This window comes from Pristis pectinata, chromosome 38 (assembly GCF_009764475.1).
Source record: "Pristis pectinata isolate sPriPec2 chromosome 38, sPriPec2.1.pri, whole genome shotgun sequence".
Classification (NCBI taxonomy): Eukaryota; Metazoa; Chordata; class Chondrichthyes; order Rhinopristiformes; family Pristidae; genus Pristis; species Pristis pectinata.
In genome coordinates this window covers 2371848-2387692 of record NC_067441.1, presented here as the reverse complement: position 1 = coordinate 2387692, position 15845 = coordinate 2371848, and the positions used below count along the sequence as shown (strand labels likewise).

General features: G+C 49.8%; 1 protein-coding gene across 4 annotated transcripts in view; it reads left to right on the top strand.

Moving 5' to 3' along the window:
* The window catches only part of LOC127587024 (zinc finger protein ubi-d4-like), a 45741-nt gene that overhangs the window by 22675 nt on the left and 7221 nt on the right, over nt 1-15845 (top strand). For 2 of the 4 annotated variants that reach the window (XM_052045150.1, XM_052045154.1), the window contains exons 7-9: nt 8730-8867; nt 14256-14294; nt 15497-15625. In XM_052045150.1, coding sequence (XP_051901110.1) covers nt 8730-8867; nt 14256-14294; nt 15497-15625 — 306 coding nt within the window. The remainder of the gene's footprint in view (nt 1-8729; nt 8868-14255; nt 14295-15496; nt 15626-15845) is intronic. The other 2 variants (XM_052045152.1, XM_052045153.1) reach the window with 2 other exon arrangements.

Below are 15845 nucleotides of genomic sequence, written 5' to 3'. Positions count from 1 at the left end.
TAATCATACAATATTTACAGCTGTGTTATACAAAATCAATAATATCCATCCAGTATTATCAGCCCTTATTAATGTATCTTGCAAATTATTGGCTTTATCCATCTATAAAATCTTGGTACAGTTCTGTTTTAGGCAGTGGCAGGAGGGGTTGACATTTCCCCATTTTGTTTTATTCCTGACAGGCTGAGAACGAGCCACTGTTCCAATTTTTGTCAGCACTGTCTTGTCACACCCACATGCAGATGGGGGGGCTGTCTTCTTGCACCCCACCCCCCCACGTCCTGAATCTCTGCCACACAAACTGCTCTCACCTCGCCAGAATACACGTACTTCTCCCCCCCTCCCCGCCACCTGAGCTAAGATAAAGTTCTAAACAGTCCACATTGAGGAACGAGTCAGATTTATTTCAGGGATTATGTGAAATCCACTGCATCTGAGCTCTAAGGTGTTGTTGGAACATATAACAGAGTAAGAGCTGTTTACCCTGCTCTCCGACTGATCCTGGGCTAACAGCGTATTGTAACGGTGAATTAGTTGGCGGGATCTGCATGACCTATTCCATCCTCCCTCTCACCCCTCCCTTCCATTCAGCACTGATTGATTCTGACTCCCTACTTCTTTAGAAAAGAGAAAATAATTTGTACGTGTTCTTTAAGATCTTTTTCACTCTCTTTATCTTCTCTGTTGCAGATAGATGCAAACAAAAGCATAACTCCAAACCTTCTGAAAGAGGTATTCTGGAGCTTCTCGCCGTTCTGTCTCGGCCTGTGTTTCTTGCTTCTGTCTGTGACTTTCCTTGTTCCTGTTTTGTACGTGTTGCTACGAGGTCTGGGGGCGGTGCGGAGCCTTGATATAAAACAGACCCGCGCGAGCGAAGACTGCCGAGGTTATTGGTTCAGTGGCTTAGCCTCAGCTCATTTCACCCAGGTCAGGGGGGCGTGGGGTGGGAGGTCTCTGCGGGAACATCGCAGTCAATTGCAGCAACTCTGAGCTTCTGCAAAGGCGGGATGTCTAGCAGGGGGAGGAGGAAGTAATTGGCTTATCGAGGTACAGTGAAAAAACTTTGTTTTGCATGCCAGCCATACAGATCATTATACCACATTGGTACATCAAGGGAAAAGCAATAACAGAATGCAGAATAAAGTGTTACAGTTACAGAGAAAGTGCAGTGCAGGCAGACAATAAGGTGCAAGGGCCATGACGAGGTTGATTGGGACGTCAAGAGTCCATCTTATTGTACAAAGGGTCCATTCAATCGGGATAGAAGCTGTCCTTGAGCCTGGGGGTACGTGCTTTCAGGCTTTTGTATCTGCTGCCCGATGGAGGGGGGGAGAGGAGAAGAGAGAATGTCCGGGGTGGGAGGGGTCTTTGATTAAGCTGGCTGCTTTACCGAGGCAGCGAGAAGTGTAGACAGGTCAGTGGAGGGGAGGCTGGTGTCCATGATGTGCTGAGCTGTGTCCACAACTCTGTAGTTTTTTGCGGTCCCGGGCAGAGCAGTTGCCGTACCAAGCTGTGATGCATCCGGATAGACGCTTTCTATGATGCATCGATAAAAATTGGCGAGGATCACCAGGAACGTGCTAAATTTCCTCAGCTGGAGTAAATAAAGAGCTCCTGTTTCTCTATCGCTACCCAGTGACCCATGTTGAAAAAATGTGGATGGTGTGATGGTCTTTGTAGTCAAATAGCCCATTAGCACACACAACAGCTGGTGTATCATACTGGTGGAGCAGAGTGGTGTAAGTTGAACAGCAGGTTCTTGGTATCCGCAGTTCAGTGCCTGCCACTTGATCTCCTGAACCTGACGGTGATCTGTACGTTAACAGTAGCATGTATCACTCAAGCATGAAGCACTCAATCTTACTTTTCCAGCTTGGTATGACCTTCCAACTAGTGGTCCACATCAGCTCCAGTTGCAAAAACTAAGTGTGCAAATCTGTACATTTTTAGTTCTGCCTGAACCTTTGTGCAGCTAGAATTGTGTGCTAGTGCACAGATTACAGGTGATGTAAGTATGCGTATAACTACGGAAATTATGCCTAGTGTTGTCCAAGCTTCTGTGTTGGTACAGTCTTAGATTTGTTGCTTGGAGTTAATGGGGGGAAACATTCACTGTTTAATCAAAGCTTGACTTTAATCTCCAATTATTAATTGATCCAAGTGTTCCGATGCAAGCCACAATGCTATGCAGCCAGCCCTAACAACGTCTCGGATTATATAGCCCCTTTAGTTACCCAGAAGCTTTATCAGTATAGATCTGATACCCAGAAATATTGAGACAAAAAGTTGGGTTTTGATCTTGTACTTCATATATTTTTTTATGCATGGAAGGAGGTCATTTGGCCCATTGAGTGTCCGAGCAATCCAGTGCTCCCTTCTCCCACTCATTTCCCAGTCACCTATTCTCCCTCACACGCCCACCGAACCCCCTCCCCTTGATTCTCCTGCCACCCACCTACACTGGAGGCAATCTGCAATCGTTGGGGACGTGGGAGGAAACTGGGAGAATCTGGGGTGGATGCACGCCGTCACAGGGAGAGCGTGCAAACTCCGTACAGACAGCACCAGAGGTCGGGATCGAACCCGGGTTGCTGGGATGCATTCGAGAGCATCTGCTGTGCTGCCAGTTGGGTTCCATGGAGTTGGCGGCCCCGGTGGTAGAGCGATGACAGGAAGCCGAAACTGGATGGGTGTGGAGACCCAGGAAGGTTGCAAGCAATGGAGGAGGGTACAGAGATCAGAAGGGCCATGGAAGGAAAGGAACATTTTTTAAGTGGAGGTGTTGCTTAACTGGGAGCCAGAGTTTTTAGATACCTCCAGGACAGATTATTTCTTGAGAAAGTACACAGTTAATGGCAGGACACTTAACAGCGTTGATCTACAGAGGGGTCTAAAGTCTATAGTTCCCTGAAAGTGGCTACATGTCAATAGGGAGGTAAAGAAGGCATACGGCATGCTTGCTTTTATTAGTCGAGGCACTGAGTTCAAGAGTCCAGAAGTCACTAAGATTGAAAGAGTGCAGAGGAGATTTACAAGAATGTTGCCAGCTCTTCAGGAGTTGAGTTATAAGGAAAGATTGAGCATGTTAGGACTTTATTCCTTGGAGTGGAGAAGAATGAGGGGAGATATGATAGAGGTTTATAAAATGATGAGGGGCATAGACAGAGTTAATGCAAGTAGGCTCTTTCCACCAAGATTAGGAGAGAGAAGTACGAGAGGACATGGCTTTAGGGTGAAAGGGGAAAGGTTTAGGGGGAACATTAGAGGGAACTTCTTCACTCAAAGAGTGGTGGGAGTGTGGAATGGGCTGCCATCTGATGTGGTAAATGCGGGCTCGCTCTCAACTTTTAAGAGTAAATTGGATAGCTACATGGATGAGAGAGGTCTGGAGGGGTATGGGCTGGGGGCAGATAAATGAGACTAGCAGAATAATGTTTCAGCACAGACTAGAAGCGCCAAATGGCCTGTTTTCTGTGCTGTAGTTTTCTATGGTTTCTAAGTTACGTTGCAGCTTTATAAAACTCTGGTTAGGCCGCATCTGGAGTATTGCATTCAGTTCTGGTCGCCCTATTATAGGAAGGATGTGGAGGCTTTGGAGAGGGTGCAGAAGAGGTTCACCAGGATGCTGCCTGGATTAGGAGGGCATGAGCTATAAGGAGAGGTTGGACAGACTTGGGTTGTTTTCTCTGGAGCGGCAGAGGCTGTGGGGAGACCTGAAAGAAGTTTATAAGATTATGAGAGGCACAGATAGACAGTTGGTATCTTTTTCCCAGGGTTGAAATGCCTAATACATTTAAGGTGAGAGGGACAAAGTTCAAAGGAGGTGTGTGGGGCAAGTTTTTTTACACAGAGAGTGTTGGGTGCCTGGAACAGGCTGCCAGGAGGGGGGGTGGAGGCAGATACGATAGAGGTGCTTAAGAGGCTCTTCCATAGGCACATGGATGTGCAGAGAATGGAGGGAGATGGACCATGTGCAGGCAGAAGGGATTAGGTATCATTAGTTTAATTAGTTTGGCACAGCATTGTGGGCTGAAGGGCCTGTTCCTGTGCGTGCTGTTCTGTGTTCTATAAGACATTATAAACGGAACAGACCAAGACTGTAATCAGTCTGAGGAAAGAGAACCCTCTGGGCTGGATTATCTATTGTAGTTTTTTAGAATCCTGTGCGCTCCATATTGTACTGGGAAGTCTACTGTTTTAAAAGAGATTATCGTGTACAGTTCTGGTCGCCACACTACAGGAAACAATAGGGAGTGCGCAGAAGAGATTCACCAAAGTGTTGCCTGGAATGGAGGGCTGTGGTTATAAGGAGAGATTGAATAGGCTGAGTTTATTCTTACTGAAACGTAGGAAGCTGAGTGGTGACCTTACAGAGTTTATAAAATAGAGGGGCATAGCTAGGTAGTCTTTTTCCCTGGGGAAAGGGAGTCTACAACTAGAGGGCACAGGTTTAAGGCAAGAGGGGAGAAGTTGAGGGGTATGTTTTTCACACACAGGGTGGTAGTTATCTTGAACAAACTTCCAGAGGAGGCAGATACAAAGTTTGAAAGGCCTTTAGAAGTACTTAGGTAGGAAAGTTGAAGAGGGATACAGCCCAATGTAAGCAAATGGGATTAGTGTTGGTAGGCATCACAAGATGGGCTGAAAGGTCCCATTTCTATGCTGTAGGATTCTCTGACTAAACTCAGCTCTTTACAGTTAAAGCAATCTGCAGTGATTTTTTTTCCTCATTGGTTTAAAATGGCTGTGGAAGTGTCCTGAACGTGTGCTGCTGTTAATTTTCATTCCTTTCCGCTCTCTGCACATTTTCTACCTTTGTTTGTCTCCATTATCCTCCTGCCACTCTCCTGTAATTCCATCCACGCCCAACACCTTTGATTTTTCACTGATACAACTCACTGGAAACAAAAGGTTTGGGATTCCTATTGTCTTCACAACTTCGGGACATCCCTGCTTTTATACCTGTTTAGGGATTTCTCTTTGTCAAAGTTATGATCTATGGACACCGTCCATAAAGTCCTCTGCTGCTCAGTGCCCCACTGTTTATAAGCCACAGCTTTCTTCCTTGTTGTTAACCATGCAGCCAGTTTTTCTATCAGCTGTATCTCTCTGTGTATTGTCCCCTCCATTTAAATCTGATTTATCGATATTCCAAGAAAAAAACAAAGGACTGAGTGCTAATCCTTGCAGAACCCCACTGCAAACAGCTCTCCAGTTACCGAAACCCCCTATGATTCCCACCAGTAATCCGACTTTTCCCGTTCTCCTTGGATTCCTTCGGCTTCTGGTTCCCTGACCAGACTTCCTCGTAGAACCTTATCAAGCTTCTTGCTAAATTCCATCTAGACTGGGTCACATGGACGACACCTTTGTGTGCGTGACCTTCCCTTAACAAATCTGTACATGCGTTTCTTGATCCCGTCAGTTTTCTGATGATAATTAACACCACATTTTAATTTTCTTTCCCCCAGCAACTTGTCCAGTGCTAATGTTAGGTTGACTGTCCTGTTATCACCTAGTTAATCCAGATCTCCCTTTGTCATCTAGTTAATCCAGTTCCCCCTTTTAAGCAGTGTGTACAATGTAAACTGCCCCGACCCCACCCACCCCACCCCACCCCACCCCATCCCATCCCTCCCCACCCCATCCCTCCAAGACCACAGAGAGGATTAGAAAGGGGTGGTCAGAGCCCTCAACATTCTGATCCTTGCTTCACTTAACAATCTTGTCCGGGCCTGGCGGTCTATATAGCTTTAAGAATGGATAAACCAGTTAATATTCCTGCTCTTTACTTCCTCTGATACTTAACTACAGCATGGAGACCCCTGGTGACAGATGCAAGGCACCCATTAAGGACCATTGTTAAATCCACCCAGTTATTAGTTTGCCCTGTTACAGCCCTCAGTCTTTCTTTCCGTTGTTTTACTCCTGATCATCTTGGAGTTATCCTTGGTTTTACTTGCATTTTTTTTTCCCTCTGCTCTATTTGCCTTCTGTTTTTCTTTGTAATTTTGCCACTCCATGTTCCTGTAGCCCTGCCATGTTTTTGTGGTATTGAACCCTTGGTCAGACGCAGACTTCCTTTGGGAGGGGGACGGGGCTCCAGGCATCGATGGGAAGTCAGTGAGACCCACTGTCTTCCTTTGGAAGTTGCCCGCTGGGCATCAGCCCTCTGGCTGTGTGGCACTCCCTGGGCACTGCCCCTCCAATGGAGCAGCGTTTTTGGCACTGCAGCCCAGCAGAGCAGTGCTCCCTCAGCATTGCCCTCCAGTGGTGGGGTGATCCCTCAGTACAGTCCTCCAGTGGCAGGATGCTCCCAGAGCACTGTCCCCCAGTGTTGGATGCTCCCTCAGCATTGTCCTCCAGTGCTGGGGTGTTTGGCAGGGTGCTCCCTCAGCACTGCTTCTCCAGTGATGGGACGCTCCCTCAGTACTGTCTCCCAGTGGTGGGCACTCCTTCAGCACTTCCTTCCCTCAGCACTGCCCCTCCAGTGTCAGGAAGCACGCACAGCACGGCCCCTCGATGGTACAGCGCTCTCTAGCCCTCAGCCGGTGCAGTGCTCTCTCAGCGCTGCCCCTCCAGCGATGCAGTGCTCCCTCGTCACCACCCCTCCGACAGTGCACTCAAGTTGAACTGAACTTTCACGGGTAGAGCTTGAGCCCCTGACCTCCTGACTTGGAGGCACCTTACCTGCTGCTCAACTCCCCTGCCTCGGAAAAGTGAGTGTGTCTCTCCTCGAGGCGATTTGCGTTGGGCTGTGCAACGGGGTCCTGGTGGGACGTGTGTCCCTCTGCCCGGATGCATCTCAATTCCCTGCAGCCACCCATTATCCAGATCCACGGTCGTTTGCCTTAGCACCAGACAGGAGAACCCTGCTGTGATACTTAACCGGCATCTCACTTTGAATATCAGGGTGGTGGCTTGGGCGACGGGTTGGATAGTGGCTCAAGTAAAAGCCGCAAATCTTAAGGGAGTTTCAGTCAGCACTGGCAGAACAAGCCTTCACGGACTGGCTTCTCAACTGCAGTGTAAACTCGACCCACCGCATAGTGCCTGAGTTTAATCTTCTTTGTGCTGCTTTTACTTTTTACGCTGCCTGTTGGGGTGTCTCTGTCCCACTGCATCAGTGATGCGCAGTGTTGACACGCGAGGAAACCTCAGCTTGAGCCCAGAGCATTACCACACGACACTTCCTCCTCACAAGCGACGTGATCTCCCAAGGAGCCAAAAAAAAGCCCCACTCCGCAACATCTCCAATCAATCCCCACCCCACCTGGGTGATCAATTTGTGGGTGTTTTTATTGTGGGTCCATTTGATTCTCCCCACATTCCCCTCAATTTCCCCCCACTCGCGTACACACCAGGGGAAATTCACAGTGGCCAATTAACCCACCAACCTGCACGTCTTTGGGATGTGGGAGGAAACCAGTCATGGGGGAGCGTGCAGACTCCACACAGACAGGATTAAGCCCAGGGGGTCACTGGAGCTGTGAGCCAGCGGCTCTACTAGCTGCGCTCCTGTGTCCCTAGTTGGAGAAGAAAAGATTGAAAGAGAAATGGGGGGGGGGGGTGTTTCTATTACAAGATCTGGAAGCTACTGATGAGACCAGCGTATCTTGCCCATTCCTCGTTGCCCTTGAGAAGGTGGGAGTGAGTTGCCTTCAGTTGCTGCAGTCTGTGTGGAGAAGGTGCTCCCATACCTCAAGGACCGCAGCGGTTCGAGAAGGCAGCTCCCCACCACCTTCTCCAGGGCAGCTAGGGGGTGAGAAATTAAATGCTGGCTCAGCCTGCGAACCCTATGTCCCTTGAGTGAATAATTAAACAAAGCCAGGTGTCTCTTGACGCTTGAGAGAATTATTCAAGAGAATCTGAAATAGTAAGTCTGCAGGTGGAGACGGCAGGACCTGTGTCTTGATATCAGGCAATCTGAGTGTACAGATAAAACAGCAAAGTGCTTGTAAATTTAATTGAGTACTCTGCCCCGTTCCCCACAAGTGTTTGGCCAGAAAGAACGTCTTTCTCTGGGACCTGTGTGGGAGGGTGGTCCCAGTAATGAGAGGCTACCTTTCAAATAAAATATCAAACAGGTTTCAACCCTCCCTCCTCAGAATGAGTGAGGGGGGAGTGAATTGGATGCATTCAGAATTCGGACAGGGGTTTGATGAGGCTGACATAGGGGGAAGATGTTGCCCTGCCCAATTACAGCATTTGTAGATGAAAGGCAGTCCCTGAGAAATCCGGTCTGAAGTCCTGGAGGGTGTTGAGAACGTGTAACTCAATTCCACGGGAGTAGTAGGGGGAAGGGGCAGAAGAGGATGGTGATAAGTAAGAGGAAGCTGACGAACAGAGGGGCTGGGTGGCCTGCTTCTGTGCCGTACATTTGATGCAAGTCAATTGTCAGGTCACTGCCAGCAACTTGGCAGCAGCCAGTGGTTCATATAGCCCCAGTTTTATTTTGCCAGCTTCTCCTCCTTCATTCAAACAGCCCGCAGGTCGGAAATAACCCCTGCTTTGCCATAACAAACAGGCCAGGAGCATGGCAGTCCTGGTCTCGATGTCTGCTCAGCCTGTATGAACCCCCCGGACACTTGGTTGTATGCCGTCGGTCCAGTGTTTGGTTGCCTGTTTCTGGTTTCTTGAACTCTTCCTTTTGTCTCCTTCCCCCACCCAACCCCCCCCCCCCCACCCCCCCGCCCCCCCCCCAATCCACCTCCCCAACTTCATAACAGTCTGCGGAAAGCGTTACAAGAACCGCCCGGGACTCAGCTATCATTACGCGCATTCCCACCTGGCAGATGAGGAGGGAGACGACGACAAGGACTTGGAGCCACCGATTCCGGTGTCGCAGCGGAGAGAGGAACGTAAGTGTGCGTGGCTGCAGTCTTTCTCATCTTTGGGGGTGGGCTGAGGGACTTTGGTGCAGGGATGCAGTTGTGGTACGTGTGCTGTGTGTGTTGGCCCTTAATAATTCTTGTAGACAGGGATTTAAACAATAGGAGGGGGGAGAGACCCAAGAACAGGGTGTTTAATAAATGTAGAGGAGATGAGAGAGCAGCGGCAGAGGATAGCGAGGGGGAAATTGACAGGCAACGTGTGACAGGCTGGGGCAGAAAATGTAAAGGCAAGTCCTGCAGCACGGAGCAAACCCAGAGTTAGCAAAAACTAAAAAATCAAAGCTTACCGGTCTTTATTTGAATGCACGCAGCCTGTGCAATAAGACAGGTGAGTCGATGGCACCGATAGCATCGTATGAGTGAGGTCTAACAGCTATTACGGAAACGCGGTTGTAGGGTGACTGGGACTTGGGGGCTCAGTATTCCAGGTTGTACAATGTTCCAACAGCACAGGCGAGGAAAGGGGGCAGGGTAGCAGTGTTAATCAAGGAAGGTATCAGAGCAGTGTTGAGTTGTGATTTAGAGGCAGTGGAGAGTGAGGCAGGATTGTTGGGTCGAAACCATGAACAGCAGGGGTGAGAAGACGTGGGTGGGAGTAGTGTACAGGAACCCTGAACATGGCCACTTGATGCGACGGAACATAAATGGGGAAGGATAGGGAGTATTTGAAGGGAACTGCAATTGTCCTGGGAGATTTTAAACTACATACTGATTGGATGAACCAAACTGGCAAGGGGGTCGTAGAAGAATTGTCTGTGGAGTGCGTCAGGAATTGCTTCTTAGAGCAGTATGTTACTGAAGCCACCCAGGATCGGGTATTTTAGATTTGGTCACAGGTAATGAGGAAGGATTAATAAAAGATTTTGTGGTTAAAGATCCCCCAGAAGGCAGTAACCGCAGTGTGATAGAATTCCAGATGGAGTTTGAGGGTGAACGCCACAGGACCAAAAGCACTGTCTTCAACTTCAGTAAGGACAGTTCTAATGTTACGAAGGTGGGGTTGTCTGTAGAGGACTGGGGAAATAAGCTGAGAGGCAGGTGAACAGTCTCAGGTATTCAAACAGCTGGTCCAAAACACTCAGAGGGAATTCCAATTAGAAAGAGGGATTCCATGAGAAAGAGGCCCAATCTGTGGTTAACAAAGGAGGTCAAAGATAATGTTAAATTCAAGAAGTGGGCATACAAGTGGTAGGGCAGGGGAGTGGGAAGTTTTTAAGATCCAGCACTGAAGGATGAGAAAGCTCATGAGAGAAAACGTTGATTTTGAGAGAAAACTTGATTGTAATGTCAAAGCGACAGCGAGAGTTTCTGTGGGCAGACAAGTAGGAAGGTGGTTAAGGGAGGTGTGGGATCTCTAGAGAACGAGGCTGGTGAATTAATAACGGAACAAAGAAATGGCAAGTATGTTGAATCTGTTTTATGCATCAGCCTTCACCACGGGGGACACTGCAAACATTCCCCAAGATAACAGGGGCTAATTTCACATAACAGGGAGGAACTTGTAAAAATTCCCAATCATAAGGGGTTAAGTACTGGAGAAACTCATGGGGCTAAAGGCGAGCAAATCACCAGGATCCAGTGACCTGCACCCAAGGGGATTTTTTTAAAGGAAGAATCTGGAGAGACACTGGAGCCATTGGTTGAAAGTTTTCAAAACTCGCTAAATTCCAGAGGGGTATCAGAGACTGGAAGTCAGTCAGTGTGACTCCCTTTTTAAAAAAGTGAGGGCAAGGACCTATAGGCCAGTTCGTCTAACATCACTTGTTGGCAAGCTGCTAGAGTCAATAATCAAAAAAGAAATAATTAATTGTTTAGGAAACCTTAATATAATGAAACCTGTAGTCAACACGGATGTGTTAAAGGTAACTCTCATTTGACAAATTTGCTCAAATCTTTGAGGATGTGACAGACCCAGATGACAGCTGTGCTCTTTAACTCATTGCACCAGTGGATCAGAAGGCCGTGAGTCTTTCGCATTCTTCCTTAGAAGGCAGGATCTGATACTTCAAAGTCAAGGTTAAGTTTATCGTCACATGCACAGGTGCACATGCATGCACAGGTGCAATGAAAAGCTTACTTGCAGTAGCATCACAGGCACATCATTCACAAGAAAAACATAAACACAGTTTTTACAAGAAAGGTCACAATTAGGACAAAAAAAAACAAAGTCCATTGTAGTGTAAAGTGGTCCCAGTGTTGCTGTACTGAGGCAGTGATTAGGGTTATGCTGGTTGGTTCAAGAACCGAATGGTTGAAGGGAAGTCGCTGTTCCTGAACCTGGTGGTGTGGGGACTTCAGGCTTCTGTACCTCCTGCCCGATGGCAGCTGTGAGAAGATGGCATGGCCCGGATGGTGGGGATCTTTGATGATGGACATTGCCTTCTTGAGGCAGCACCTCGTAGATACTTGATAAGCAGAGGGCGAGAGGTAGGAACAGATGGGTTGGCAGAGTTAAGGTCGCAATTGCCGTGATCTTATTAAATGGTGGAACAAGCTCGAGGACTGACTCACTGGTTACTGCTCCTAATTAATTTGTTTGATGTAGAAAAAGAAATTGGATAAATGGAGTCATACAGCATGGAAACAGGCCCTTCGGCCCAACGAATCTCTGCTAACCTGTTTACACTCATTCTACACAAAATCCATTTGATTCTCCCCACATTCCCCTCAGCTCCCCCCCCCCCCCCCCCCACCTACACGCCAGGGGCAATTCACAGTGGCCAATTAACCCACCGACCTGCACGTCTTTGGGATGTGGGAGGAAACCAGTCATGGGGGAGCGTGCAGACTCCACACAGACAGCACCGGCGGTCAGGATTAAGCCCAGGGGGTCGCTGGAGCTGTGAGCCAGCGGCTCTACTAGCTGCGCTCCTGAGTCCCTGGTTGGAGAAGAAAAGATTGAAAGAGAAACGAGGGGGGCTGTTTCTATTACAAGATATGGAAGCTACTGATGAGACCAGCATATCTTGCCCGTCCCTCGTTGCCCTTGAGAAGGTGGGAGTGAGTTGCCTTCAGTTGCTGCGGTCTGTGTGGAGAAGGTGCTCCCATGGTTTTGTTGGGATGGGGGTTCCAGGGTTTAGACCCACGATGACGTAGGAACAGCGATATATTTTCACCTCCAAGATGATAACCTGGAGGGGAACCTGTGGTGTTCCCCTCCACCTGCTGACCTTGTTTTTCATGGCAGTAGAGATTGAGGGTTTCAGAGGTGCTGTCGGAGTAGCCTGGGTGAATAATTGCAGAGCGTTTTGCGGACAGGATGCACACTGCAGCCACTGTGTGCCGGTGGTGGAAGGAGTGGGTGGTGTACAGGGTGCTAGTCAAGCGGGCTGCTTTGTCCTGGACGGTGTCGAGCTTCTCGAGGGTTTATTGGATCTGCCCGCACCCAGGCAAGTGGGGAGTGTCCCGTCACACCCCTGACTTGTTCCTTGCAGATAGTGGAAAGGCCTTGGGGTGTCAGGAGGTGAGTTGCATCCTGCACGATACCCAGTTCTGACCTGCCCTTGTAGCCGTGGTATTTTTGTGGCTGGTTGAGTTTCTGATCTGTCATTACCCCAAACTCCACCCCTCTTCCCCCTACCTCCCAGCACGCTGATGGCAGTGTCCTTGGCTATGGTGAATGCCAAGTGTGGAGGTGGTTAGAGTGGACTAGTTTTGAAAGAGCTGGCACCAACCTGATGGACAGAAAGTCCTGTCATACATTCTGATTCGACAACCCTGTTTTAGTCGCATTGCCTGAGTGTTGCACTTTGTGCTCACTCACCCACTGAGAACTTGGCTGCCTCTCTTTCTGTAATGGCTTTTGCTCTTTAGCTTCTACTGAAAGATAGTTATTCTAATGGTACTGCACCCACTAGGCACTGCTTCTTCCCCAGCCTGCTAGTCCCTCCTCACCGCCCCTCCCGCAGCGCGGCACTCCCCCCTCACCGCCCCTCCCGCAGCGTGGCACTCACCCCTCACCGCCCCTCCCGCAGCGCGGCGCTCCCCCCTCACCGCCCCTCCCGCAGCGCGGCGCTCCCTCAGCACTATCACTCCCTTCCCAGGAAGTGTTGATCTACACTGTGGGACTCACGACTCAGACCGGAGTCTCAAAACCTTGTCCTGCCGACTCCGAAGAGCTGCAGCAAATAGATTGTTGCTGAACGGTGAGCTTACTTTACACCGCGCCAATGATAATGATGTTCATTAATCTGCTTTTTTTTCTCTCGCTGGTTTGGCTGCTGCCAACAGCAGCATCTTCTGCCCTTCTGTGAATGTCAACCCGCACTGTAATAAATCAGACACACAATATACGACCAATGCTTTATTATTTAACGCTAGCAGGAGTGAGGGATACAGAGAAAGAGTAAACAGTGTAACCCGAGCTCTGTACTGATCCCCACTCGGAGATCTGTCAGTGTCCCTACTCTTATACCCACTTCGTGAGAAACCTTCATGGGAAGTTGCACTTACTGAAGTAGTTGCTTACAGCAAGCTTTTAGCAAAACAAGATACCTGTATATCTAAAAAAATTCTTTCTTTCTCACCCACACCTGGACATTTTTACAGCCATAACTATAGTCACCCCATGGTTTAGGCATTATCACACCACGGGAAGAACAGCTGCACACCATTAACCCTTACATTGCCAGTTGTTAACCCTCGCATTCCTAGTTACCTTTTACACTTCCACAATTCGTTAGTTGTTCTTCACTCCCCTAACGACTGCGCGGGAGGTTAAACCACGAGAGCAGGTTGCAGGAAACCCAGCCTGTATTTGCCTGAGTTTAGAAGGTGTCTTTTGTCATTCCGTGACAGGGTTTTGTTAGGAGAGAAACCATTTCCACTGCTGGTCGCTCGAAACATTGAACATCAGAGCTGTGCCCACCAGCAGTAAAACAGGAAGCACTTTCTCTGGGAGACTGTCCCGCAGAGGTGTGGACTGATGGGGTTTTAACGGAGCACTGAATTGGGAGCACTGGCAAGAAAAATGAAGGGGGGAGCTGATAAAATGGGGTGTGGCAGCTTTGAGGGACTGAGTGTCCGATCTATTCTTAACCCCTGGAGACCTGTGCCTTTTTCACTGACTTTCCAAGAGAACCTCCAGTCCCAACCAGCGTGGTCCACGTGCATGGGCATTGGTGCTGAGAGCCTTGTTGGATCTGGCTCGCTCGAGTCTGGGTGGGGTGGTTGGCACCCTTTGAAGTGTGTCCCCCACCCCCTCCCTCCCCGCCCCCGTCCCCAAACACAAGTTTCCGGACCCTGGAGTGGTGATGCGGCCCGGGTGCCTGGTGTTTAAGGGAGAGTGGGTGTCAGGGATGTGAGCAGGGCTCCTGCCCAGGATGCTGGTCTTTTCTCATTCTCCCCTTCTCTTCGTTGCAGTGGGTCGACCTCCAGGCGACTTGAGAAAATTGAAAGCAGGTCTGGAGCCAACCTCTCTTACTGCCTTACTGTGCGTCAGGGGAGGGGCGCGAGAGGGGAGGGGCGGGAGTCGTGCTGGTGAGCGAGCCTTTGTTCCTGTACGGGCCACCTTGCCTCGAGGAGAGTCGAGTCCTGCCCCCAACACTCGTGGGAGCAGAATAACTACCCTCCTCGCACGTCCCATCCTGACTGCCTTGACAGCGTGGCTGTAAACCGCTTAAAACATCATCGGGCAGTGACTTGCTGGGTTCTCATTCCATCCAGTTCCCCTGCTCCACCTAATTCCCGGACCGCACAAGAGCGGTTTGCTCCGTGCAGTTCCAAAGCCCTGTAAATTCGCTCTTTGTAGAAACCCCTCCACCCCCGCACCCACATTCTCCTTGATGTGAGGCTGTCCCCTCTCTTTCCCCCTCCTCTCCAGGGTTCTGCCTGTCTCAGCTCCCCAAAGAAATTCAGGCTGAAATACTCGCCCCCTCCCCAAGAGACCAGGAAGGGTTAAAACACCCCGTCGACCTTGGCAGTGAAAGGCAGAGACAGCTTTAGCTGGGTTTTTGTTTGTTCATTTCTGGGCACCTGGGAGTCACTGCTGGTTTATTGCCCATTTCAAAGGCTGTCAACTTGCAAGTTATACAAAACCTGAACCTGGTTAAGGAGGGGAGATGTCCTTCGCCGGAGGACCTTAGCGAACCCGGTGGTTGGGGCACAGTTTGTGGGTGCAGGAGACATGGGGGGGGGGGGGGAGTTCTTTGAGGGCCAGGGAAGTCTCTAAGCGAGCAGCAGAGGACCCTTGAGGCAGGGTTGGGGAGGAGCAGGGAGGGGGCTTAGGGACGAGTTCTGGGTGGGGGGGGGGCCGAGGAGTGACGAGACAGAGTGGCTGTGGTTGGCGAGGGAAGGAAGGGCGGGTGCCCAAGCCGGATGGGTTGAGCTACCAGGCAACCTGGCCAAGTGGGGGAGGGAGGTGGGAGACTGTGCTGTGCTGTTGGAGGGGTTGTAGGTTGACTTTGGGAGGAGATGGTGCTGATGCATCACTCGTCAGCATCAGAGAGGGTGTACAACGCTCCTCTCTGTAATCAGTTACGGTTTATAGCGAGTGTGATGATCGCCAAGCCAATGAACTGTTTGGTAACTGACTGAACGTGCGGTCTCACTCTCTGAAGTCTTCAGACGTCTGATCTCTGCTGTTTCCTGCTTTGAACTTGCAGCCAAGAAGGGACCGGACGGCCTGGCCTTGCCCAACAACTACTGCGACTTCTGCCTGGGTGACTCGAGGCTGAACAAGAAGACGGGGCAGTCGGAGGAGTTGGTGTCGTGCTCGGACTGTGGCCGCTCAGGTACACCACTTCACTTGCTCTGAAGGCACTTGGCAGGTGGAGGCCTCGCACCCCACTGCTTCGAGTTGTTGCTCCTACTCCGCATGAGCCCTTATTGCGATCTCGGCCCTCACTCCCAGCAGGAGTGAGTTCCATCCCCATCCTTTGCATAAAGATGTTTATTTTGCCCCCAAATGGTCATTCGATTTACTCATGACTATCTTGTACCTGTGGCCCCTAA